Consider the following 25,831-nt stretch of genomic DNA (forward strand, 5'->3'; position numbering starts at 1 on the left):
GGCATCTTCCCCATCCCAAATTCCACCACGGGTGAGAGACAATTAACACAGCTGTCTATATCCTCAAAGTTGATAGCTTCTAGATCTGAATGGTCAGAGCAGAATGTATAGCTATGCTGTGCTCTGTATCACTGAAGAATGAAAGGAAATAATAGGGACATACAGTACACTATTTGACTAGTAGATATGGTTGGCATAGGAAGGCCCAGCACCTCAAATAGATGCAACTTATTGCATTACAGAAAAGTGTGATCTTTCTATATCTGCAATAACATCTTTGTCCTCACGGAATTAAAATGGTTCAACAACATTAACCACCCTAGTCCATGGTAACGTTTGCAACAGAATCAAAATTTACTTTTGCAAGTGCAAAGTCACAAGACCAAAGCTCTTACTAAATGAAGCAAGATTCCAGTTTTGTCTTTTCTTTTTCTTTAAATGCTACTCACCATATTTGCACTGTGGACATAAAATCAATCATTTTTAATGAGACTCTACTACTGATTAGAATAATGCTTCGCTTCTTATTTGATCACTGTCAGACTATTTCCCACCTCGTAGTCCAGACAATATAAAGCTCATAGTTCTAGACAGTATAAAGCACATTTCAACACCAGCAAAAAGATATATTTTAAAATGCACAGATATATATATATTACTACAGATTCACACTCTTCAAGTGGCAAACATACCTTTCTTGATCTGACAAATACTGACTATCCATATCTCTGGACCTGCGGTCAACTGGGCTTCGGGAGGCATCATGGTGTCTAGTTGGAGAACGTGATCTTCTCATTTGATGAATTTCATCTAAACTCCTGGAAATGTTCATAGAAGCACACATGTGTTTGACCATGTTTTTTTCTTATCACGGTTTAATCAAGGTTTCCCAGACATTTAACAGGAATGGTCAAGGCTGATGAATTGGAAGCAAGTCCTCCCCACCCCAACACCAATGGAGGAATATCCAGAAAGCGATGCAAAAAATCCACATGGCCAGAAAGAACTGTGAGAGGGAAATTATAGCTCTGCCTGCTTTTGAGCATAGAAAGAACCATGAGAAGGAAATTATATTCCTTCCTGGTTAGCAATTTTCATTCTCTGCTGTGTTCTATGCCATTAAGAAAATAACTGAGCTGCTGTTTCTGGACAGCCTAATCATCTGTATCAAGAAACTATAAATCCCTTTCAGTTACTATACCAAAAGAACTATACAAAGCCTCATTTTATGCTATGGTTAGCCTTATATGCCAGGTATTACAGGCAATAACAATGTATTTGTTCCTGTTCCTGTGAGAACCAGCCCGCTAGAATACATTTATTTCCTTTTTATTCTGTGCTTCCCCCCAAGAGTTGAGGAGTTATTTATTCTTCCTGCCCCACTAAGTTGCCCAGTTTACTTCCCACAATCCTGTGGCACAGGTTAGGCTGACAGACAGGGAATGATGCAAGGCCGTCCAAAGAGCTTTGACAGCTAAGAGGGAATTCTCAGTCTAAGTCCAACACACTATCCACTACACCAAACTGGCCTCCGTGGATGCATGCATAAAAACATCAACACCCATACACCATGTGCATGGTGGCTGGTGTATGCCCTTGCTTTTCATAGTGACACAGACTATCTGTCTGCAATGTTTGTGACTTATGAGTAAACAAGGTGGGAGACAAGGAGGAGAAAGGATGGAAGTTGTGACAACTGACTTCTTAAAGATGTTTTTAGGAAAGGTGAGAGGGGAAGATTTAAGCCTATATCTTGCAAATACTAAGCTGTCACTTAAGAGTAATTAGTAGTAATTAACAGTTAATATTAATACAGAGCATAGTGAGCTGTAGAAAACATCCCCTTGTGTAGTCGTTTCTTTGATTTGTGCAATACAGGATTGCTTCATGGTGGTGAGCTATCTGGAGAAACTTGTCGTGTTTGGAAACCTAGTATTAGGTACGCTACAACACAAATCCAGCTAAATGTGATGGTTTGTGTGGATTTTCTTTTAGTTGCTAGAAGACTATAGATGCTCACATTGATTTATATTCTAAAAAAAGAGAGTAGGCTACAATACTAAATAGCTTTTGCCCCAAAAGAAACTGATAGACAGCAGAACTTTCTGATAATTTTTTAATCTGATTTATAATCTATTGTTGTCCGGTCTATCAGCTTCTCTCCTTAGCTCCCCAATATGCTGGTAAATATCAGAGTCCAGTTCTCTTCTGTCACCCACACGCTTTTCCTTTAAGTATTTGTCTTCCATAATATCCAACTTCACTGGAATTTTGCTAAGTTATTTCCTACTTCCTTTTGTTGTGACATGATCTCTCCCTCCTCTTCTGTACAAGGGATAGTCAACATTGTGTCTTTCAAATGTTGTTGGACTATAACTTCCATAATCCCTGACCAATGGCCATGCCAATTATAGTTTATAAGAGTTATAGTCCAACATCTAGAGGGCACCAGGTTGGCTCCCTCTACCATCTGTCAAACTATTCCCTCTCATTTTCACCAGGGTATGAAAACATACCTAAACATCTCCCCTCCTCAGCAGTTCACTTCTTTCTATTCTTCCTTATCCATTTTCTTTTCAAAACTACAAGGCAGAGCACAGGGTCTTCTTTGTCTGGCTACCCTAGAGATCTCCTTAGTTCCATGAAAATGGGGGGAAATGTCATTGGTAGCTTAAAGTGAAATGCCCATTTATCTCTTAATAGAATCATCTTTTTAGACTGAAGAGCTGCTTTTCTTTCTGTTATGCTTTCACATTCTCCACAAACTCACTAAGGAAAACTCAACATTTAGTATTTCCTTAAGACAGCTGCACAATTAAGCAAGGAGCCTCTGCATGGCAGACACATGGCTCATCCTATAATAATAATAATAATTTATTATTTATACCCCGCCCATCTGGCTGGGCCTCCCCAGCCACTCTGGGCGGCTTCCATAAAAACCAAAAATACAGGGGCAGTTGTCATAGTGTGGAAGTGACCATGCAGGGGTTTCATGTGCAGCTGCCCAAGGAAAACATCACCTTCACATTTCTTTAATCACAATGGAGACAATCCGGTCAAAGTTAAGCCCTTTTCAAAGTTATCTCGATTTGAGCGGGAGAGTCTTAAGCACACATGTTAACAACTCTCCCAACTATAATAAATGAACTAAAAAGAGCTCGGCTTTGGCTGGAGTCTGCCCAATGTGTGTTGATGATGAAAGCAGCTATATTTTGAAGCCTACCTCTGTAATGGCACATTTGGTAAACGAGAACGGGTCCTGCCCTGATCGTCACCACGGTGAGGAGATACAGATCGTGAACGATGATGGGTTGTTCTTTGCTGTTCTGGCACAGTTAACGTTGTAGATTTACTTTCTCTAGTGCTAGACCTATAGCCTACTGGTAGAAGTGCAACAAAATGAAGTTAGTTCAGGTCAGAAATGGCAAGTGTTCATATCTGGACTAGTCTTTTCAGGAAAACATCTCTTTATTGATTACAAGATTTTCAGAGTTGTGCAACTTGTGAAAATCCTGAAATGTCATGCAATCAGGGCTAACAATTAGCATTATATTTAAATGTAATGCGAATATGGGGGGAAAGGTACAGACATACATACAGGAGAATTTACGTGCAAGACTGCAAAATTCCCAAGGGTGAGAAAGTGAATAGGAGCAGAAATAATACCTACAGGGTTAGGTATTATTTGCCACAAGCGTCACTTTTTCAGCTCTTCAGTCTTTTTAAATGAAATCTATGCATCTGTGGCTGCAATACTGAAACATACTGATTTATTCAATTCATCCAGTCTATGGAATTGCTTATGAGTAAATTGTTTTAGAATTGAAGCCTCTGTTTCAGTTTCATTTAAATTATCTGCTGACATGAGTATGGTACACAAGTCATTTGACCCAACGTTGCTTCATATAAAATGATCCACAGAACTTGCTTTACATTTAAGGAAACATAAAGATGTCACTACTAATTATTGTTAGCCAGAGGCCCAACACCACAGAACAAAGCTGGATAGGCAAAAAGAACCAAGTCTAAGAGAAAGGTACCCATATGCCATCAAGTTAGAAAACTATTTTCTTAGCTAAGAGCCGAAGGCAAACACAGATTATACTTTCCATTTAGGTAGTAAAACCCACCTATAGTTTAATATTGGAAGTAACATTTTGTCTTCCTGTAGTGGGGTGGGGGGTAGGGGACACACACCGCTGAACTGCACAAAAAACCCTCTTCTTCCAGAAGATGAAAAGGCCCCCATTCAATAGTCAAACTTCCCCGAGAGAAAAAAGGCCAGTTATTTTAAATCAGGGATTAGCAATGTGGCACCCTCCAGACATTATTTAACTATGACTCCCATCAGCCCCTCACAGCTTGACCAAAAGGCAGTGATGATGGGTGTTAGAGGTTAGCAGTATCTGGGGGCCCCCTCATGGATTACCCTTGTATTAAATGAAATCCCTCAGACCAAGTTGATAGCATGACAAGAAAGCAGCAGCTCAAGCTCTTTAAATTAGCCCCCTTTAGTTAGAAGAAAAGCTACATGAAGGATCCATAGGGGACTTCGGATTTGAGGCAGGAAACAAGGGAGATTACAGGGAACCATTCTGAAGATGTATACGTCCAAAGCATATGGCATGCATCTCTCTTGTAATTTTTGTATGACAGCTATGTTGAATGGAAGATGCAGTGTGTTGTGTGTAGAAAACTTGCTGAGAATGACCAGGACGGGAGGGGCACCCTCCCACAGTTTCAATTACTCTGACGTTAATTGAACTGCATTCTTATCTTGGAGAAAACCAGGGATTCACACACATACACAGAAAACCTAAGTACAGAAAAAGGAAAGTGTATGTTTCTTTCATTAAAAGTCAGTATTAAACTCCCTAGGGGCATCGGTACTCAGTCAGTAAAATATAAAACAACGTTCAAATTTTTCAGGTCCCGCTGTTGAAGCTAATGGGGTAATTTATGCAGTTGTGCTCAAGTACTGTTCCAGAAAAATTGTCAAAAATGGCCTAAGTTACTATTTTTGTCATCCTTCTTGAATCTCTAGTTAAAGAGAACTTCACTGCCATCTTTAATGTGATAAGCAACTCTTGTCAGTAATATTAAAATGAGTTTGTAGACATAGGCAAACTACATATTAGATGTGTCATGTTCAAAGAAGTATATATATATACTAGTCAAGATTAAATTGGCCACAATACTAGACAACCATAGTAAAGATGGAAGGCTTTTGAAAATTAGTACTGCAGCTGATCACCAAAATATTTTAACAATTCAAGCTGCTTTTCTTGTTCAGGCAGGTGATTGGCAGCAGAAGAAATATTCTCAGAACCTGCAGCACTGTTGAGCAATTTTTATCTTTGTCTCTGTGTAACAACTGAGAGTCTCCCTCTATGCACACATTTTGGATAATGATAACTTGTGAGTGCTTATGAGAATTATAAAATATATAGCCATGCTTCATGCACTTAATATACAGTCATGCATTTTCAATATATTCCATGGTGAACCTGTCTAAGATATAAGCAAGAGCAAATGCATCAAATGGACAATATGTTTCAGTTAGACATTTTAATTACATTTTTTATTTTTTGCATTTTTTCTTATGCACAGAAAAATAGCTTCTACCCTTGTAATATCCACAATTTTATTAGCTGTATAAACAGAAATATCAAGATTGCCATGCCACTGTTGCTGTTGCTTTTTATTATTATTTGTCCAATTGATTTTTGTTAGATTTTATTGTGTTTTAAACTGCTGTAAGGAACCCTGATGCAGTAGAAAGGCAGGATATAAACATTTCTTATTAATGCATAATACATAAATGCACTTAATACACAATACAGATTTTTCAAAAAGGTTCACCATGGAATAAAGAATCAAACTACTTTCTAGAAAACATAATCTCCCAATTCATCATCTTTGAAAACTCTAGAAAACCAAACTGGAAGGGGAAAGGAAGAAGCAAAAGCAAAGGATGTAGGACCATGCTCTTCACCCACGCACCTGAAGGAACTACTCCAATACCATCATCAACATCATAATCTGAGATGTCACTATCACTGATTCGCTGAGATCCTGTGCAACAGTAAGGCAAATAGATACCTGTATACTTGGTTCTTTTGTAAAGGGCAGAAATAAGTTTAAGTAAAGATTCTTGTCATTATGGAGAGTCAAATATGGGATGCATTTAAAAACAAGATTATGTATATATATATATAATATAAAAACTATTGTAAAATGGCTCAGAAAGGAGACATAGTACCTGGGTAACGACACCAGTCCCAAGTATACTTACTGCAAGTTCTGTTGAAATAAAAAAAACCATGCCAGCCTGGATGAGTAGGCTGACATTATCTACAGCAGTGCAAACAGTAACTTGCATAGCTGTGGAAAAATGTAATTAAATGCCTGCCATGAGGGGCACAACTTGACTGCTCTGCCTCACATACCAGTGCAACATTGTCTTACTAAAATGATCCATAAGGTTGTGGGTTCATATTATCCAGCAACCGGCACCATATTGTGTCAGAGGCTGTTAACAGAACAGCATGCTGGATCAGGCCCATCTAGTCGAGCATCCCTTTTCCACAGTGGCCAACCAGATGTCTACAGGGAGCCTGCAAGCAGGAACCTATCACAAGAAGCACGCTGCTCTTGTAGTTTCCAGCAACTTGTATGTAAGCCCGCCTTCCCCTGGCCCATGTGACTGGTGGGGGCCTCTCATAACCCATACCCAACCTAACCTAAAGTTACATTCCATGCCTGAAACCCAGTGTTTCTAGCTGCTAAAGAACCATGTAGGGCTTGAAACTTCAGCTTTACATGGACTTCTTTTCTTGGATTCTGTTGAGTTCCCCACTCCCATTAAATGTACACATTTTCTGAGCTAGAGAACAGTCATGGTCCTGAAAGTTGTTTAAAAGTCAAAGGAACTTGGACCTTTTGTTGGACTTTGAAACTTAGTACAGAGTTTCAAATACATTGCTGCAAATCCAGAGCTATACATTAGTGCCAACAGCCAAGAATCAAATGTCATAATCTTCCAGTGACATTTACAGGACCCCACTTGCTGAATACAGTGAAATTGCTTTAGAAATAAATTGGACTGAAGATGACAGCCACATTGTGTTAGCAACAACGAAGTTGGCATAAGCTAAGTGAATTAATATGGAAACAGTAAAGGTCACTGAGGGAGTGTATGCTGCTCAGCGCTGTTGCTTATCAATGCTTGGATCCTAAGGTAAGAGAACTTTTGCTGGGGGTGGGGAGTTTCTTCCCCTCACTGTGTAAGCCACCTGTGAACATCCAAAAAGACACTCCAGAGAAGCCCTTTTCTGCCTTGTGTCTCCAGGGGTTGTTGGACTATAACTCCCATCATCCCTAGCTAACAGAACCAGCGGTCAGGGATGATGGGAGTTGTAGTCCAACGACATCTGGAGGCACAAGGTTGAAAAAGGCTGCTCTAGAGGGTCTCTTCCAGCAGCTCCCTGTATACATCCCACATAGCTCAGGAGAGGCTTTTGGTAGGTCGCAAAACGGGATCAGTGAATCTGTCAATTGGTTTCTCTCAGTTTCTTGCTTTTTCATTCTTAAGCTAAGATAAGGACTCGTGATCACAAGTCGGCGACCGTGTTTCAGTTGGGCGCACTTAAAATGGTCATCGCCTGCAGATGCATTTTTGTACACGTTTCTTGGCTGGAGAACTTTACTGCAGAATTCAGAGAAGAGCAAATTTCAAAGCACAGTGATGTTTTGGTTTGCATAGAATCACAGAATCATAGAATGGTAGAGTTTGAAGGCATCCCAAAGGTAATCTAGTCCAACCCCCTGCAATGCTGCAATCTTAGGTAAAGCATATTGTTTCAGAAAGTGGTAATAAACGTAGATTAGTCTTTAAATGTGAACAGAACTCAATTTCTTCCCCACCCCTAGATGCAGAGGGGCTGCAGCGGTGAGAAAACCTTTCTTCTGTGAACGTCCTAAACTTATCTTAGGATCCAAGCTGAAATTTTCACACCCATTCTTATTCAAGTAAAACTCCGGAACCTTTTAAAGAAGGCAGCTGCTTACATGTTCTAACACATGTTAGTACACCTTTGTTATCATAACAAACTAGCCCAAAAGAAAAAGGAGTCGTGGACCTACTTTGTAATTTTTTGCTAGAGCTTTCTCCACCATGGGCATGTCTCCTTGGCATGAAAGGTGATGGCTGAGGCAGAGGTAGTGAGGATTCATCATGCGTCTGCAGCGTATACCAATGTGGTTCATCATCTAAAAGTGCTGTCTCCAGCTCTATAAGGATCTGTGGGGGAAGGGAGCAAGCTTCATTAACAGAAAACAAAACGCTCTGGAGATCCTGTCACATGTCTACAACAGAACTAGTTTGCAGTGCCAACGTATGTGCATTCACCTCCCCAAGAAAGTCGCTTTCTTCTTCTTGCACTCTGGGCTGATCCCAAACCGTGATCTCCAACATCCGTTCTCTAAAATCTCTACGGTGCACGTGGGAATAGAGAAAAGTTTGGTTCCATTTTGGTTCTAAGCTTTTCTTTACCGTTTTGGTCCTCCTCTTACTCTTATCACTGAAACAAACAAACAAAAAACAAAACATTGTTGTAAATCACAATGCAGGAAGCAAGGCCTCCGACTCACCCCCTACTACCACCATACGTATTCTGCTGGGCTACCCCTGGTAGCTGCAAAGTGAGGTAAGGGAGTGCTACCAGGACAGTCAAAAGGGCTGAAAGGGGACATTCAGGTTGTCCAGAAACTATAACATAGGAAGCTGCCTTAAACTGAGTCAGACCACTGTTCCGTCTACCTCAGCCTTGTATACATTGACTGGCAGCTTCTCTGCAGATCATCAGGCAGGGTTCTCCCCTAATCCTACCTGGAAATACCAAGGATTGGATCTGGGGCCTTCTGTAATCAAAGTAGATGCTGTACCACTGAGTTTCAGCCCCTAAGTGAGTGGAAGGACGAAGTGGCAGGCAAATGAACCAAGCCATTATGAGAGTTATCCATCACCCCAAGTCCATTTAGTGAATGAACTATCAGTAACACAAGCCAGGGGTTGAGTGTTTGGTACAAAAGTTGCACTCAAAATAAAAGACCAAGGATTGGACAAAAATATTTTTATTGTATTATCTACCTACCTACCTACCTACCTACCTATCACCTATCTATCTATCTATCTATCTATCTATCTATCTATCATCTATCAACACACACACAAACACACACACACACACACACACACACATTTAATGGGAAAGGGACAGATAAATGGAAAAATCAGCTCCACCCATAAGGTTGAAGAGGGGAAGGGGGGATAACATTGGAAGGGAAGATGTGGTGTGGTGAATATTCTTTTCTTGGGCCAGGATAACTTTCCATTGTGGAAATGGAAATCCCTTCCATCAAAAAGGATTCTAACTGCTCCCCCAATAAAATATACAGTTCACGGTATTAACCCTTATTCAAAGATGGCCCTTAGAACATGAGGAATCTCCATGAGGAGACTGGAGTAAATTACTCTAAATATAGAGCCATTCATAGATGGATTTTTCATGGCTATTTTAGAAAAGCATATAAACATATAGCAATACAGTATATTCTTTCAAACTATTTTTTCAGCATGTTTTTAATTTAAAGAGCTACCTTCTGTCCGGAAGGAAATACATTTTTACATAAGGATTTCTCGGGCGTCCATCTATTCTGGGTGGCAGGTCTGTTGCTTGAAGAACATTCACTATTAACTGATGCCCAACTTTATCATACCAAAGCTTTACCTAAAATGTTATAAAATAATTGTAAGTTATCAGTCCAGAAAATGCATTCATTTGGATTCATATCCAATGAGATCCTTGAGACTTGAGCTGGGGTAAAAATATGCTCATTTTAAAATGGCAAAAGTAAAATACAGTATTGTAAATTTAAATATCCACTCCTTCCTTAAGGCTAGCCACAATATACTTGATTAATTGATAAGATCTTGGGCATGATCCACTGAAACTGATGGGCAGGAGATTCAGGACAGACAAAAGTATTTCTTTCCATAGCATTTAATTAATTTATGGAATTCAATACCAAAGGAAACTAGTGGTGGTCACAAGCTCAGATGCCTCAAAGAGGGTTAGACATGGAGGATGAGCCTGTTAATGGTGAATAGTCATGATGGCTATTTCCCTGGACAGTTTACAGGGCAGGTATGATATAAAACACAGTAATTAAGATCAATGAAAAGCTAAAACAGGCAGCAATTCCCCCCGCCTTGTAACAGTATAGAGAGTTTGCAGGTTTAAAATACAATTGAAAAGCATGTGTGAACTTTCTAAACATCTGGGTAGGCTTGTCTATACAAGAATGTTTTTACTCAGCGCGAAATAGAGCACATTGAAAGGGCTTGCTTGATATCAATAGGCAGGGAGTTTCAATTCTTACAAAAGCAGAATGGGTATTATGTGGCATCTGTTGTAGTGCAAATTCTGCCAGCCTAAGTGGTTGATTGAAGCGCAAGACCTCTAAAGAGGATAAAATGAGGAGATCTTTCAGGTAACCTGGAAGCCACTGACCAGTAGCTGCTGAGGAGCAACAACAGGAGAGGGTGGTTGTCTTCAGCCTCTACTTGCTAGCCGTCCAAAGGCATCTGCTTGACCAATGTGGGAAACAGGATGTCAAACTTAAGCGGACCTTTCGTTTGATCCTGGAGAACTCTTATTATGTTCTTATTAATGCATGTTTATCACTTGATGACTGTTATATCAAGGGATGACTTGCATGTGTAAATAAGCTACCCCAGATCAGTACATTTTGCTGCCCAAAATGATTCCCCCACCCACTACTAGGGCCAAAGTCTTGCCACACCAGTTCTCACATTCATCTACCCTCCTACAACTTGCTGCATTGTAAAACCAGCCGGGCTATACGTGGAGGTGTTTTCATTGAGTCAGTTCACACATCTGACTGCGCAGCAATCAAGTGTGGAGAAATCAAGAGGACAGGAGGTAATGTGGAAGTTGTATGTGTGGTGTTATATCTGGGATAGCTTATGCATACATCTAAGTCATCACTGGATGATCTAGTGATGAACGTTCATACAAAAGCATTGCTACCAAAATGTCAATAAAAACATTTTCTGCATATATTTTAGGCTGCACAGACATCAAATAAAAAACAAAAAGGAAAGGCTAAAATTTTCACTGACATTTTCCTCCTAATCTGCTCAGTTTTGTAACCTATACCTGAACAAAAACAGCAAACGAAATGTGCTGCCGGTGAACACCATTTTGTACTTACAGAGAGCTGCCCAGGCAGGACCTGTGGAGCATCTTTTAGGGCTCCAGGACTAGTAGGGGAAATAACAGAAATTGACGGCCGTTCCATTTTTTGAGATTCAAATGAACTAGAACCTGTAAGGATTGGGGGGGGGGGGAATGTGAGGGGGAAGAGACAACAGTTTAATGTAAGATACACCAAAAACAATTTCATTACTGCTGCTGCTTTTAACATGTAGCATTGCACACACTGAACCAACTACTCTGAGATGCCGAAACCAATGGGTTGACTATTCTACATGAGAAAGAAGATTCTCTTTCAAAATAGATGAGGGGAGGGTGACAAAAGGGTCTTCGCCAAAATAACAACAGCAATGATGGTGATGGTAAAAGAAACAAAGTACCTTCCCTTTGTAGCCCATTTTCCATAGCTGCACATTTATTTATTTTCAAATCTTTATAGAAAGGAAAATGATAGAAAAATTGAGGAGCAGGAAAGGGAAGGGGGGAAAATGAAAATTCTGATAAATGTCATTGAATGATGGATTTTCAACAAAACATTTGATTTTGAGCAGATGCAAAAACAAAATAAGAAAACTGATAGCCTTTCCACTAGGTCAGTCAAGTAATAATCCTGAGGCTACTTTCAATGTCAATATTCCATCCAATATCAAGGGGACAGATAATCTCGCTACAGGGGAGAATATACTCGGTACAGTATAGTAATAAAAAAAGAGTAAGAATGGGCAAGACATTCTTTGCTAAAACTTGGAGAGTAATATAGGCGTCAAAGATTTTAAAATAAATTTAAATTCATTTTAAAATAAATTTAAATTCATTTTAAAATAAATTTAAATTCATTTTAAAATAAATTTAAATTCATTTTAAAATAAATTTAAATTCAATTTAAATTCATTTTAAAATAAATTTTAAAAGAAAAGGTTTTCAAAATGTAAGTTGCCTTGGGGGTCATTTTTTCCGGCCAAAATTTGCCTCATAAATAATTTTATAAACAAATAAGATGTGGGAGGGAGTACTGTTGTCACCATTTGTTAATCAGAAATAAAGTTGGCAGTGGAATGCTAAAGGTGTTCAGAGAATAATATCACTAAGAGTGATATTCAGCTAAGTTGTACTCTGAGCAAACTTACTGAACTTGATGGGATGAGAACTAACATTGGATATCACACTAAATTTCACAAATATTCATGTGCAATATGATTGTGCAACTATATACCACACAACAGATGCTGAATGTTCTTCAGTTTTTGCAACTGAAACACAACCTAGAGGGAAAGTTAATACACATTTGCAATTCAGGGAAACGATGGCGCAGGAAGACCCTAAGTTACGTTTTCTCACGGAAAAACTCTTTTTTGTCAAAGCTCCATTTTTATGTGGAATTTTACCACGCCACAGAAGAAATGATCTAGCTAGTTTCTTGTCTAAACTGGAAGTGAATTCAAACCATCCATTCAGGTGGTGACATTTGAGAGTTCTCACCATTGAAAGTGTAGGCATATCAGCACCAACGTTTTGTGGACTGAACCCAGTGGTATCAAAAGTAGTTTTAGACAAAGATTGTGCTTACAGACTGCATAATGCTGCATATATTCTTCTAAATTATTTTATTTCATTCAAAGCATAAACAAGAACAAAGGAAATACTCACTAGATTCTAGTGGAGGATGAGAAGTCTCAGGAATCCTTGGAATGTCACTAAAAGAGGTATAGAAAAATTAGAAAAACCTGAACAACTTCTCTACAAAACAAATACATGGACTAATTTTAGAGGGAGGCAATTACTTAATTTTCAACAATAATTACCCTCAGATTTTCACTCATGGCCCTGAAAAATCCCCCACTTACAGGTCTTTGATACATCTTTGTTAGATATATTGTTGTTTTTACTTTAATTTTTCTCTCATAGTGCTATGCCGAAACCTATCCTCTGTTTTTTTTGCAAAAGAGGCTTCATCTTCCTTCTTCATTTCCAGGAAGCTTTAGAATGTATTTCAATTTTCTTTAGAATTTGATGGCACAGGGCTGAGAGAGATGAGGGCACTGTGTGTGTTTCTTTCCATTACACATTTCTCTAGTAGCCTGCAGCCTCCCTGGGTGCCTGTATTTCCTGATCTGAGAAAGCCCTACAGGGAGTGATACTTTATGACACCATCATCTAGGCTTTAGCTGAAGAGTGGGAAACCCCTGGGATTGGAGCACTTGCTGATTTTGTTTCAGCAAAAAAATCCATTAAAAACAACAACCTCCCTGCCATAATATATTTAAAAGTGAAAAGATCACATTTAACAAAAAAAAACAACAATAAATCAGGAGCAATGTATGCAGTCTCTTGCAGGAAAGCCCAGCTGAGATTTTCTTAAGTTACGGACACCTAGGAAGGCTGAAAATTCCAGCACCAGAGAGATGATTTGTAGAATGAAGGGATATTCACAGAAAACTTTGGCCACCTCAAAAGTAAGGTAAGTATAACAAAATCCCGCAGCCCATTCATGAAACTTTTCCCTCCTCCTTCCTAATTTCCAAACACGATTCCTTTTTTTCCATTAGTAAAGCTGGGATTTACAATAGAACCTGATGATCCTAAGGGACACAGCACTAATGTACATTTGGTTTTGACAACGATTACAACACAGGCAGCAACTTCAATATGAACACACTATCAGGTTACTATTGCAGTTGGATGTTCCACAATATTTGTAAAATCAGACAACAAAGGGAAACATGTTGGAGAACAGAAGGGTGACAGCTATCTACAGCTAGTGATTCTGACTTCCCCCTTTTTGAAAATGACACAAATTGTGTAACTCACTAGAAGTTTTTATACACGCGTCTCAAGGAGTTTGCTGAATGAAGCCTATGAAAAAAACTTACAATAACAAAGAAAAAAACCAAGAAAATATGGAAAAGGTAAAAAATAATAATAAAGGTAATAATAATACATGGAATAATAACGCATGGAATAATAACACATGAAAATACAATACACATGAAAACTGATATATCCCTAAATAGGGCTGCAATTCTAAACACCCTTGGAACTCAGTAGGATTTACTTCTGAATGGGCATTGTACAGCAGATGTGGAGAACATTTAGCCCTCTAGATGTTGCTGAACAACAACTCCTATCTGCCTCAGGAAGCCTAACCAATGGTAAGCGATGGTGGGAGCTGTAGTTCAGCAGTATCTGGAGGGCCAAAGATTTCCCACATCTGATGCAGTTCTTATACATTAGCCACTGAAACAGCAAAACATGCTAACTATTAGTGGCTCTCAGTCCAAAAAGATTTTGTTTGCCCTTGAGCAGTTTTGATTGTATATCACAAGAATTTTTACCTTCATCCTCAAATTTTAGTTTTACATTTGGGTGGGGATTTACCATAATTTTATGCTGGGGATTCACCAGAATCTATAAAGCCCCTGGCAGCATGAGATTTTGCTAGTCCTTGCCAGGGGTTTTAGCCATAGCATGTGTGGATGATATCGAGATATGGTGCATAGAGACTTGTTCAACAGCTTTAAGCTGCATGATATGGGCAAGCCACTTTCTGCCTTGATTATTCTCACACATAAACAAAGAAGCATTGTGGGTTGCACAGAATCCAGGGAACTGTTGTCTGTGCCACAGTAATGCCACAGAAACCCAACCCTCCACTTTTATATAAATAAACATGACACATAAATAAATGTAACATGTAAGAAGAAATTAATCCAAAGTAGTGTGGGAAACGGTAAATTTTTTTGCCGTGTCTGACCTCGTGGCTGCAATATTTGTGTAATTACACAGATTTAGCAAAATCTGAAGGAGAATGTTGTGACACCTGTGGAACCTGTGTCCAATAATCATTAAAAATCCCAAACCCTATCCCTCCCCCTTATATTTATAGTTTTAGCTACAACTCCTAAAACGACGCACATCCCTGCCCAACCTCTATACAGAGCAATGTGGTTTTCTCAAGAGGTCAATCCACTTAACAGTGGTTGCACCCCTTCAGTCCTTTTCCATTTTATTTATTCTTAAAATAACTGTGTGCATATATTATGCCAACAATAGCCCTCTTCCAGCATTCCTAATGTAGGGGGAAGTAGACATCCGGTGAGGATAACCATGCAAGCTGTGCCCCTCTTCCATCACTAATCTCATCACCTTCCAGCTCGTGAAAGCAGACAAGCTGCAAAATGAAGCCTTATGCATTCATGGAAAATCAGGATTCTAAAATGAGTGTTGGGGGATGGGAGTTCATGAATACAAAAGGCTCCTATAGCAAACATATGCCTTCCACAAACTAAAGGAGATTGAAATGGTGACATGGGTTGGGACAGTGGCGTTGCAGCGTGTGTGTGTGTGTGTGTGTGGTACGCCCCAGGTTCCATGTCTGCGGGGGTGACAAGAAGTCACCCTGCGGGGGCTCTCGTCCCCACAGCCGCATGTGGACGATCCTCCATTCGCGGCTACAGCCATGAGCAGAGGATCCCGGTGCCGGAGGCAAACCATGAAGTACAGCACATGTGCGGCATCACATGCATGCACTGTATGTAGCTTTTGCCGCCGGCGCCGCTCCAGCACCATACAGATGGCTGCAGCGGCGATGAAGGGATCCCAGCACCATCCATACGGCAGTTATACAGCACATGTGTGGCATCGCTACATATGGCGCATGTATCATACGTAGTGACGCCCACTCCAGGTATCACAACGCCTTTCTTCACCCCTGGGTTGGGAGAGCCCTCCAAGTTAACCCATCTCCTTTACTTTCTACTGAGAAATGTCTGAAATGTCTGAAGTGTGTGTGTGTGTGTGTGTGTGTGTGAGAGAGAGAGAGAGAGAGAGAGAGAGAGAGAGAGAGAGAGAAGATTGAGAGGGGGAATGTATGTGTGTGTGTGCATAGACTGAGTCACACAGAGAAATGCTTACATAGTTATGACCAGGGGGTGGGGTGGCGGAGGCAAGATTCCACATGTAACATTGTGCATTTACAAAATGAGTGATTCGAACCTTACCCAATAGGCCTTGAAACAATAATTTCAACTTGAGGTTCTGATTTTGATTCTAAAATAATGTTGTAAACTTCTTCGTTTGTAGCTCCGGGAAGCGGTTTGCCATTCCATTCTAGAACTTCATCACCTTGAATGTAAACACAAGGGAGATTTCCTCTCCTGCTTTTCATATCACTTTGCACAAGCACACACAAATACCCTCCCCCAAAAAGCTTTCTTTTCCAGGCTTACAGATGGCCAGTTTATTGAATATTCATCCTGATAAGTTTGCAGAAAGCTTATGTAGAAGTTATACAGCACCTGCTCTTTATTTAGCATCCATTCTGATTTGTTTATGAACAGGCTATACATCTGGAGGCAGCCCTGTTTAGGGAAGTTTTTAATGACTGATGGTTTAATGTATTTTTAATCTTTTGTTGGAAGCCGCCCAGAGTGGCTGGGGAAACCAAGCCAGATGGGAGGGGTATAACTAATTTATTATTATTATTACTATTAGTAGTAGTATTCAACACCCACTATTTATTGAGCATTCATCCTGCTTAGTTGCAATAAGGTTATATGACTTCCCATCAATTGAACATTATCTCATTTTTTTCTAGTGCATTTTCTCATTACTTTCCCTTTCATAAAATGTCTGGCTCTTTATTAAGTGGGTTGTTGTGCCAGAGCACTTTAATCCATTTTAATTGTGCAAAACTAAATGTGCGACAAAATCCATCTTTTCTGTATGCTAGTGACCTCTGCATATGCCGGCCAGACAGGAGATTCCTGCATTGCAGAGGGTTGGATTAAATGACCTTTGGGGTCTTTTCTGACTCTACAATTCCATGATTCTATGAGAAGCACCCTCCTGGCCAATGCATGTAGACAGAAGTAAGCTCCTCCAAGTGGCCAATCAAACACCAACACTTTCTTCAGGCGTTTCAATGTTCAAAGAGGCTGCTCGAAGAGCCCTGGCTCTTTTTCATGCCAGGCAGACTGCTGTTTGACGATCCTCACGTCAAAGCTTAGTTCAGTTCATTTTGTATACAGTGTACCCTGAATACAAACACAATCGCAGAATCGAAGAAACACAGAAATGTTGAGTTGGAAGGGACCTTGAGGATCACCTAGTCCAACTTCTTGCAGTGCAGGAATCTTTTGCACAACCTGGGGCTCGAACTCTGAGATTAAGAGTCTTATGTGCTACCAGCTGAGCTATCTGTATGGAAATAAAATCCACAGATCCCAAAAATTTGCAAAGCCCCCAATTTTCATCACTTCCCATCATTTTCTATAAGGAGTCTTTTACTGCACCGAAGACGATTTCCTTCTGTATTCCGAAGTTTCTGTCCGCCTAACACAGAATGGGGAGTCCAGGCACTGGCACAGCTCTGGCCCCCAAGCAGTTCTGCAGAAGCACTGCATGTATCCATTTATTTTCAGACTTCCATGTTCACTTAAGCAGAGGGCGTCAAGCATGCAATCTAAAGGTGCTTCTTCTCATGGGGATCAGTGCACTCAACTGGGTGGATTCATTTAGGGCCCATTTTTGCTCACGTAAGCAATTTGATAATAATGTCAACACTTAATATTTAAATGCTATTTTAAAAATTAAACATGTTATTAAATGTTTAATGCATACATAAGGAAGTCCTTCCAATTCTCTATATAAATATAATGCTTTTTTAATTTTCACCATATATAAATAGCTGCTTCTAAGGGCAACCGGCACACTATTACAGACAGTAAAGATAGTGATTCTCAATATATTGCTACCATCACATTAGACTGAAATGTTTTATTGCAAACTTTAAATTGGGATAGGGAACCTCACGTCTGGAGATGAAATGCAGCACTCTAGGCCTCTCCGTCTGGGCCTTGGGACTCTCCCTATGCCCTGCTCCCTCCCCAGGACCAAGCCCTGTCCTCACACCATGCTCCGCAGTGAGCCCACTCCACACTCCCCATGAGAGCTGCTGCTTGGCTGAAACATGTCCTCTAACTATCATAATGCCTAGATGAAGGTTGGGGAGTGGTGTGTGTTGTCTGTAGATGTAAGAACCTCTGACTTTTGCATGACTGGAAGGTAGCCCACTGTACATAGTATGTAAGGCTCAAATCTGATGCTTTGGCCTCTGCCCCCACCCAGCTCTGGCCCCCAGAAGGTTTATGGGGAAATGTGGTCCTGAAAAAGTTCTGCGTTCCTGCTGTAAATGCAGCACAAAACACAACAGTAGTGCTGTTTTCGCAACATCAAAAAAAAAAATTAAAAAAAATTCAGTGGCTTGAGTTACCTGCTCTTAGATGTCCCACCACATCAGCCAAGCTACCTTTCTTTACTTTGGTAATGAAGGCACCAAGTCGTCCCAAATCAGTCATTTTTCCTCCTACAACCTGAGTGAGTGGGGGGAAAGTGTCAGTTTTCAGAATACAGTGGATTACATTTGAAGGAATGCAATGAAAAACTATTTAATCCAATAGACAGCTGCAAGTTACCTATCACGACTTGCTGACCAGAATGTTTACACACAGGCCACACAAGTTCAAAGTTAAAACAGTCCTTGCTGAAGTGATATTTTATGTAATGTTCAGAGGCCTTATACATGCAAAACTCTATTTCTATAAGTTCTCATATTCATATTAATACTTAAACAGATTCTAGGTCAAAACACGGATTGTGAATGTTAGGAAAGCCTGCTGGACCAGGCCAATGGCTCATGCTAGTCCACCATCCTGTTCTCACAGCGGCCAAACAGATGCCTGTGAAAAAACAGCAAGCAGGATTCGAGCACAGGAACCTTCTCCCCTCCTGTGGTTTCCAGCAACTGGTATTCAGAAACATTGCTACTTCCAACTGTGTCCTGCTTGTGGGAATCACATACATTCCTGATTGGGCCCCTGTGGGAACAGAATCCAGGACTAATGTGCCCTTCCGTCTGATCTAGTAGGATGATAATCTTATGATTATTATTTTCCACTTCCCATTAAACTCTAATTAAAGGTTATGGCCAGCTTGAACCTGCTCAGTCCATGGCTATTTGAACTGGCAACCTAATATGCATTCACTGTTCTTAATGAAGGGAGATGTTCCCCTATTTGGAAAGGAGTTTGGAATTCATCTGTCTATATTAGGAATTCACAGGGAGGAAGAGAAAGGTCAGAAAAGGCTGCTGAGCCTATCTGCAAATTATATCTATGTCAGGCCCCTGCCTCAGACATTAAAGGAGCAGAAATGCCAAATATATTTCTATGGCTCATGGTTCTATTTTCATACTTGGGAAGGTGCGGACTGGCTCACAGCATCCTTTTCCTGTTTTCCTACCACAAGGTCCAAAAACCAAAGATAAGATTAGTACCCTGAGGAGGAGACATCACCCATCACTTAGTTCTCTCACTGAGGCCACAGCCAACCTTTAAAATATATTGGAATGAATTTACAGCCTAACCTCCACAGTACTTACTTTGAGTCCCAGCAATGCACCTGACTCTTTTGGCATAGTTGTTCTCTTGTTGAGAATAACACGACCAATTAGGCGATCTCCTTCTTTAGATGGTTGCCACGTTACAGGATGCTATTAAAAATAAGCAAACAAGGAGAAGCAAATTCCTGTTTATGCATACAAATCAAGTCTGTAAGCCACACTCTTTTCCCCGATGTAATAAAGGCGTTGGGCATCTATTTTTATAGTTATCAATGGACCGCATGTTGCCTATGCTGGTTATTTAAACTGTTTGCTGTCTCCAGCATAGTACTTAGAATGGTAGGCACACTTACGATCCAAGACAAAGTACACAACTCCTTATCGTTTAACATACCATTTTTCTGGTTACAGATAGGTAGCCGTGTTGGTCTGCCATAGTCAAAACAAAAAAAATTCCTTCCAGTAGCACCTTAAAGACCAACTAAGTTAGTTCTTGGTATGAGCTTTTGTGTGCATGCACACTTCTTCAGCTACACATATACAGAAGTGTATCTGAAGAAGTGTGCATGCACACAAAAGCTCATACCAAGAACAAACTTAGTTGGTCTTTAAGGTGCTACTGGAAGGATTTTTTTTTGTTTTATACCATTTTTCTATTAAGTTTATTCATTGGATGAAGGAGTAGATTTTCTACAAAAATATCCTACCTATTAAAGATGTTTTGTGATTATTCATAAAAACAACTCACAGTCTTTTTTCATATCATCATGTTAAGAACCAACCAACACCATAATGATAATAATAATAATAAATCGTTTATTTTAATTTAATCCAATAGACCAATTTGGCATATTTCTTACCGAGCTAATAGGAGATGTCTCCCTACTGTGCCACGTGGCAGGATCAAGCCAGTAATAATCCAAATCACCTGGAATATATAGGAAAGGAAAGAAATGAAATATGTATTCTGAAGGAAATGCATTAACTGCATTATGAGTTGAACTGAATTTAGTGTTTGAATTTAGAAATAATAATAATAATAATAATAATATACAATTCCCTATTCAACTGCAGATCTTGCATGATGATTGAGTTTATGTTTTGGCTGAGTTTATAATTTGTTAAGACTGTTTCTATATTACAGTGTTTCAAGATGCTGATGTTGCTAGCATATAAAAATACAAGGAGATACTTCAGATTGGCCGCATTCAGATGACATCCTAAATCAAGTCTGAGGAACCTATGGCTCTCTAGGTGTTGTTGGACTTCTCTCATCACTCTCATCAGACCCAGCTGGCATGGCCCATGGTCAGGAACAATGGGAGTTGTAGCTCAACAACATATAGAAGACTATAGCTTCCCCATACGTGTGCTAGATCATAGTTTAGCAATACCAGACTGAGTCAAGTCTTCCTACCCAGGGGTGAATGCTCTCATTCTCTCCTTCAGCACAGGCACAAGGAGGAAATCAGAAGCTTCTGCTACACTTTCAGATTAACCAGAGTTTAGTGGGTCATCCAAATCCTAAACTATGATTAATGTTAACTGTGGTTTGATAAAACAAGCCAGCTTCATAATCCATGCTTTGAAGCTGGCTTGTTTCAAACAATCCATGCTTACGATTAACCAGTTTGTTGGGTTTAAGCTACAGTTCAGTGAAACCAAAATCTTCCTCACAGTCATATCAGAGAAAGAGAAAGATGAGCCCATGACCCAATATAACTCATCTCATCAAGCAGAACTGGGCTATTTATTCTGGCCTATCTAGCTCCATTCTGATAGTATTTCTTCTGGATTTCAGGTACCATATTTCCTGTAACCTGAGATGATTTCAATGGAGGTGCCTAGGGTTGAACCTTGGACCCCTCTACATATAAAACAACACACTCTATTTGCATGCTATAAACACAAGCTTGATTGTGTCAACCCCACAATCTCCAACTGCAGTAAATTTTGAGCAGCTGCTTGCTTGCTCCAGGTCCCCATATGGCCTACTTGGGTACATTTGCAAATACATAGGACTGTACTTCAGGCTAAAGTTAGCTGCAGATAGTTCCTATTTAAATCAATAGCACTTAAATGATGGCTAACTTGTGTTACTGATTTCAATGGAACTCAAGTTCAGCTAACTTCAGCTGGATCCAACTCAGAAATATCACACCATCATAATCAATTTCCAGTAAAACTGCGCTCAACATCTCACTATTTGGGGGAGACAGAAGCAACCAAAGCTACAACAAGTGACATACACATAGCTGTGCTAGTAAGCAATTGATAGTAGTTAAAATAATTTTGTGTGGTATGTAGTAGTATATATACACAATATTAATTTGAATAATGGAGGCAAAACTGGAAATGTACTTGAGATGACACACAAGTAAAAGGGGTAGACAGAAAAGATGAATGAATTACATGATGTGAAGTGATGGAGAGAGATGTATATGCTTCTGTGTTATGCAATAATGACCAACAAATGAATTATAATAATCAATTCGCAGAGATTGCAGTTTAGAATACCGATCAGGATTCTGTACAAGAAGATGCTTCCTTGTAAAGACAAGCTGGAGCACAATTCTCTGCACACTTACCTAATAAGTCTAATTGAAATTAGCAGAACTTACTTCTGAGTAAACATGCACAGGATTGCACTGTTAGCCACTCTGCTATTGTTGATTATCAACTAATGCAAACTGTGCAGACTCTGCTTTACCTCTGCCATGAATTCATTAGTTAGTCTAAAGCAGCTCATTCATTATCTCTTATCCCCAGACCCACACAAACCTGTAATAGGGGGCTAATAATGTCAAACTACTTTATGGAGCTGTAATACAGATGATGAAGAGGATAACAACAACAACCAGCAGCATCAGCATCAATGGCACATTTATTTGTCATTGGGATATATAGATATAGATAGATAGATGATAGATAGATAGATAGATAGATAGATAGATAGATAGATAGATAGATAGATAGATGATAGATAGATGATAGATAGATAGATAGATAGATAGATATAGATGATAGATAGATAGATGATAGATGATAGATGATAGATGATAGATAGATAGATAGATAGATAGATAGATAGATAGATATAGATGATGATAGATGATAGATAGATAGATAGATAGATAGATAGATAGATGATAGATAGATAGATAGATAGATAGATGATAGATAGATAGATAGATAGATAGATAGATGATAGATAGATAGATAGATAGATAGATAGATAGATAGATAGATAGATGATAGATAGATAGATAGATAGATAGATAAGATAGATAGATAGATAGATAGATAGATAGATGATAGATAGATAGATGATAGATAGATAGATAGATAGATAGATAGATAGATAGATAGATAGATAAGATAGATAGATAGATAGCCTGGTTGATATCAAAAGCTCAGTACAAGTACATAGCCAACCCTTATGTTAAACCAAAGTTTAATATTACAAGAGTAAGCCTACCCTTCCCCAATCTGCTTTGGATGCACATGCTTTAATTTTTAGATTAACCACGGTTTCCTATGTCATCATAGACTGGCCATTTTAACTATGGTTTGCTTGAAACAAACCAACTCCAAACAATGCATTATGAAACAAATAATCCAAGGCATCCAGTTGCCAGCTGAGAACAAGATGCTGATCCAGATGGGCCATTGGCATCTTGCTGCAAGCTCTTCTTATGTTCTTAATCAAATCACAGTTAACATTAGCCATAGTTTAGGGAGCTTTCTTGCTAGGGTTGTTGCTGAACTTGCAGAATCTTTCCTAAAGTTCCTCCCCTTTTTGACATGCTAGCTCAAATTAAGGCTATGCATATTTATTTAGTTTTAATATTTATCATCTGTTCTTCACCAGATAGTCCCAGGGCAGAACAAAACCACACCTTCATTCAAACGAAGTACAGTAAATAAAATTAAAAAACAACATATTATATATACAATTACTTTTAAAATTATAATTAAAAGAATCAGAAAAAAATACTGAAACAAGCTAGATACTATCATGGCCAAGTGACTCATCACACTTCTCATCCCCTCCCAAAGTCTGTGCAAAGAGCTGCATTTTCACTTGTCATGAAAATGTTAGTGTAGTATCAGTACCAGACACACCTCAAAGGATTCTAGAAGTAGGGAGCCACCACAGAGAAGGCCCTCTCATGCACCCCACCCTACAAACTTCGGCTAACAGTGGGATCATGGGCAGGTCCTCCCCCTCTGAACTTAGTGCAAGGGCATGTGAATATGGAAGGAGGTGTGTGCAAGTATGTAGTTGTGCAAAGCCAGCGTACTCATCAAAGCAAATCTGGTGCCATAAACTGGCATACTTGGGCACATGTTGTGGTAGAGCTCACCACATGAATCCTGCTCTGCATTCCCCCCAACTGTAGGCATCACCAGTTAGCGCCTCCATGTTGCCAATGAGGGAGAGGCATCAGCTGACAGCCCACTCAAATATGTTGTCAACCTTGCCTCAAAGGATGAAGCCTGAATATATAGGGAACAAGAGTATGGTTGCAACTGACAGGAAGCAACATACAAGAAGGAGCACTGGCACAAATTCACATTCAGGCACAGATTTCTCCCTCTGAAGAGCAAACAATATACCTTCTCTCATTGTTATTTGTGCCATTTCACTTCAGACATATTAAATGGAGTCCCTAATTCTTAATGACAATGATACTTTAGCAGCAGCATTCAATAATGTGTACTCTATTATACAATTTCTCTCACACAAACATGCTCAGACACTTTATCTTTCACAACATTATTTTTTATGGCAAACATGATATTGCTAACCAAAGTTGGTTGGGCTAGAATTTGTTGATTGCTTTCTCTCCTTAGGTTCCCTGTGCTCAGTTTGCTATATAAAGTGCCAAAAAATGAATACGGTACATTCAAGATTAGAGTCATGAACGCCTAAAACTGAAATGCAATGCTTTCAACTGGGAACATTGTATTTAAAAATAAATAAATCCAAAAGCATACTATATGACAATACACAGGCTGCATTATTGCAATTTGAAGGCTATGAAATTTACTAACCACAACACGACTCAGGAGACGCAGGGCTCACCAACTCTCTTCTGCCAAAGAGATTAGCTAAAAATAATATATCTGAATGATTATATGTTCCCTGACCATCAAAACCTCTGAAATCTGATTACTTTCTTGAACGTGCAATATTGTTTATGGCTAAATGAGATTTACCCTGTCCAGAATTACATTTACAGACAGGTTATTTTGAAATAAAATTTTAAAAAAATCTAAACACATATTTAAGGTTGAAAAAGTCAGCTTATATTTTAAAAACACAGTTATATACTTAAAAATCAGGAATGGGTATTATGAAAGGTAAAGGAACCCACCTGCCCCCGAAAGAGCAAGAAAAAATGGCTCTTTTTATCTCTCCCCCCCCCCACCCTTATGCTTGTACTTCACCACCAGAAGAAACCTTTTCAAAACTCAGACTGACTGGCAATAATATTTTACAGTCATCTACAGCCTCCCATTCTGACAGTACTATTAGATTACCTGTCCCCGAATACACCGTATGGAGAAGAAACTGAAGGAAACCAGCAAACATAGCAGCTTCAGCTCAGAGCACCTAAACAAGCAGAACCGACTTCAAGCAGGTTGCTGAATTCCAGCCTGCGACTGTAGCAAAGCCGTAACCGCAACGGGTGGAGGGGGGGAGAGGAAACCCCCCTCCAAAAAAAACAAATCAGTGCAAAGCCAGGTCTATAAGACAAGTCCCTGTAGTCCTTGTCTCCTGAGCCAATGCCAAATTATTCTGCAATGTCAAACACTCTACAACAGTGACACCAAACAAGGCCACAAGAGCCACAGCCATCAATACAAATCTCTGCAGTGTGGAGAGAGCATTGATTACTGCATTAATCTATACATGCTCAGTGCAATGCTAAAGAGCCTCTCTGGCTACGGAGAATCCTTAATGATTTTAGGAGACTCCAAGAGACAGTCTGATGGAGGGGGGAGGGGAAACCCCCAAACAAAACACTGCTCCCTGCCCACAGAGGTGGGAAAATAAATGTTTTATCTGCCAGTACTTGACACAGACAAATGCTATTCAAAGCACAAGTATCAATGCAATCAGTAA

At 39.5% G+C, this 25,831-nt stretch overlaps 1 protein-coding gene across 50 annotated transcripts in view; it reads right to left on the bottom strand.

Moving 5' to 3' along the window:
• RIMS1 (regulating synaptic membrane exocytosis 1) overlaps positions 1–25,831 on the bottom strand; it is a 240,428-nt gene that overhangs the window by 88,124 nt on the left and 126,473 nt on the right. For 27 of the 50 annotated variants that reach the window (XM_081904832.1, XM_081904835.1, XM_081904822.1 and 24 more), the window contains exons 6-18: positions 24,757–24,813; positions 20,559–20,626; positions 19,738–19,848; positions 18,571–18,670; positions 16,298–16,421; positions 12,948–12,994; positions 11,299–11,411; positions 9,661–9,791; positions 8,411–8,582; positions 8,146–8,302; positions 6,004–6,075; positions 3,224–3,380; positions 693–818 (exon numbers count right to left, since the gene is read on the bottom strand). In XM_081904832.1, the coding sequence (XP_081760958.1) occupies positions 693–818; positions 3,224–3,380; positions 6,004–6,075; positions 8,146–8,302; positions 8,411–8,582; positions 9,661–9,791; positions 11,299–11,411; positions 12,948–12,994; positions 16,298–16,421; positions 18,571–18,670; positions 19,738–19,848; positions 20,559–20,626; positions 24,757–24,813 (1,435 nt within the window). The remainder of the gene's footprint in view (positions 1–692; positions 819–3,223; positions 3,381–6,003; positions 6,076–8,145; positions 8,303–8,410; positions 8,583–9,660; positions 9,792–11,298; positions 11,412–12,947; positions 12,995–16,297; positions 16,422–18,570; positions 18,671–19,737; positions 19,849–20,558; positions 20,627–24,756; positions 24,814–25,831) is intronic. The other 23 variants (XM_081904833.1, XM_081904834.1, XM_081904826.1 and 20 more) reach the window with 3 other exon arrangements.

Source organism: Podarcis melisellensis (assembly GCF_964234715.1).
Source record: "Podarcis melisellensis genome assembly, chromosome: 3".
Classification (NCBI taxonomy): Eukaryota; Metazoa; Chordata; class Lepidosauria; order Squamata; family Lacertidae; genus Podarcis; species Podarcis melisellensis.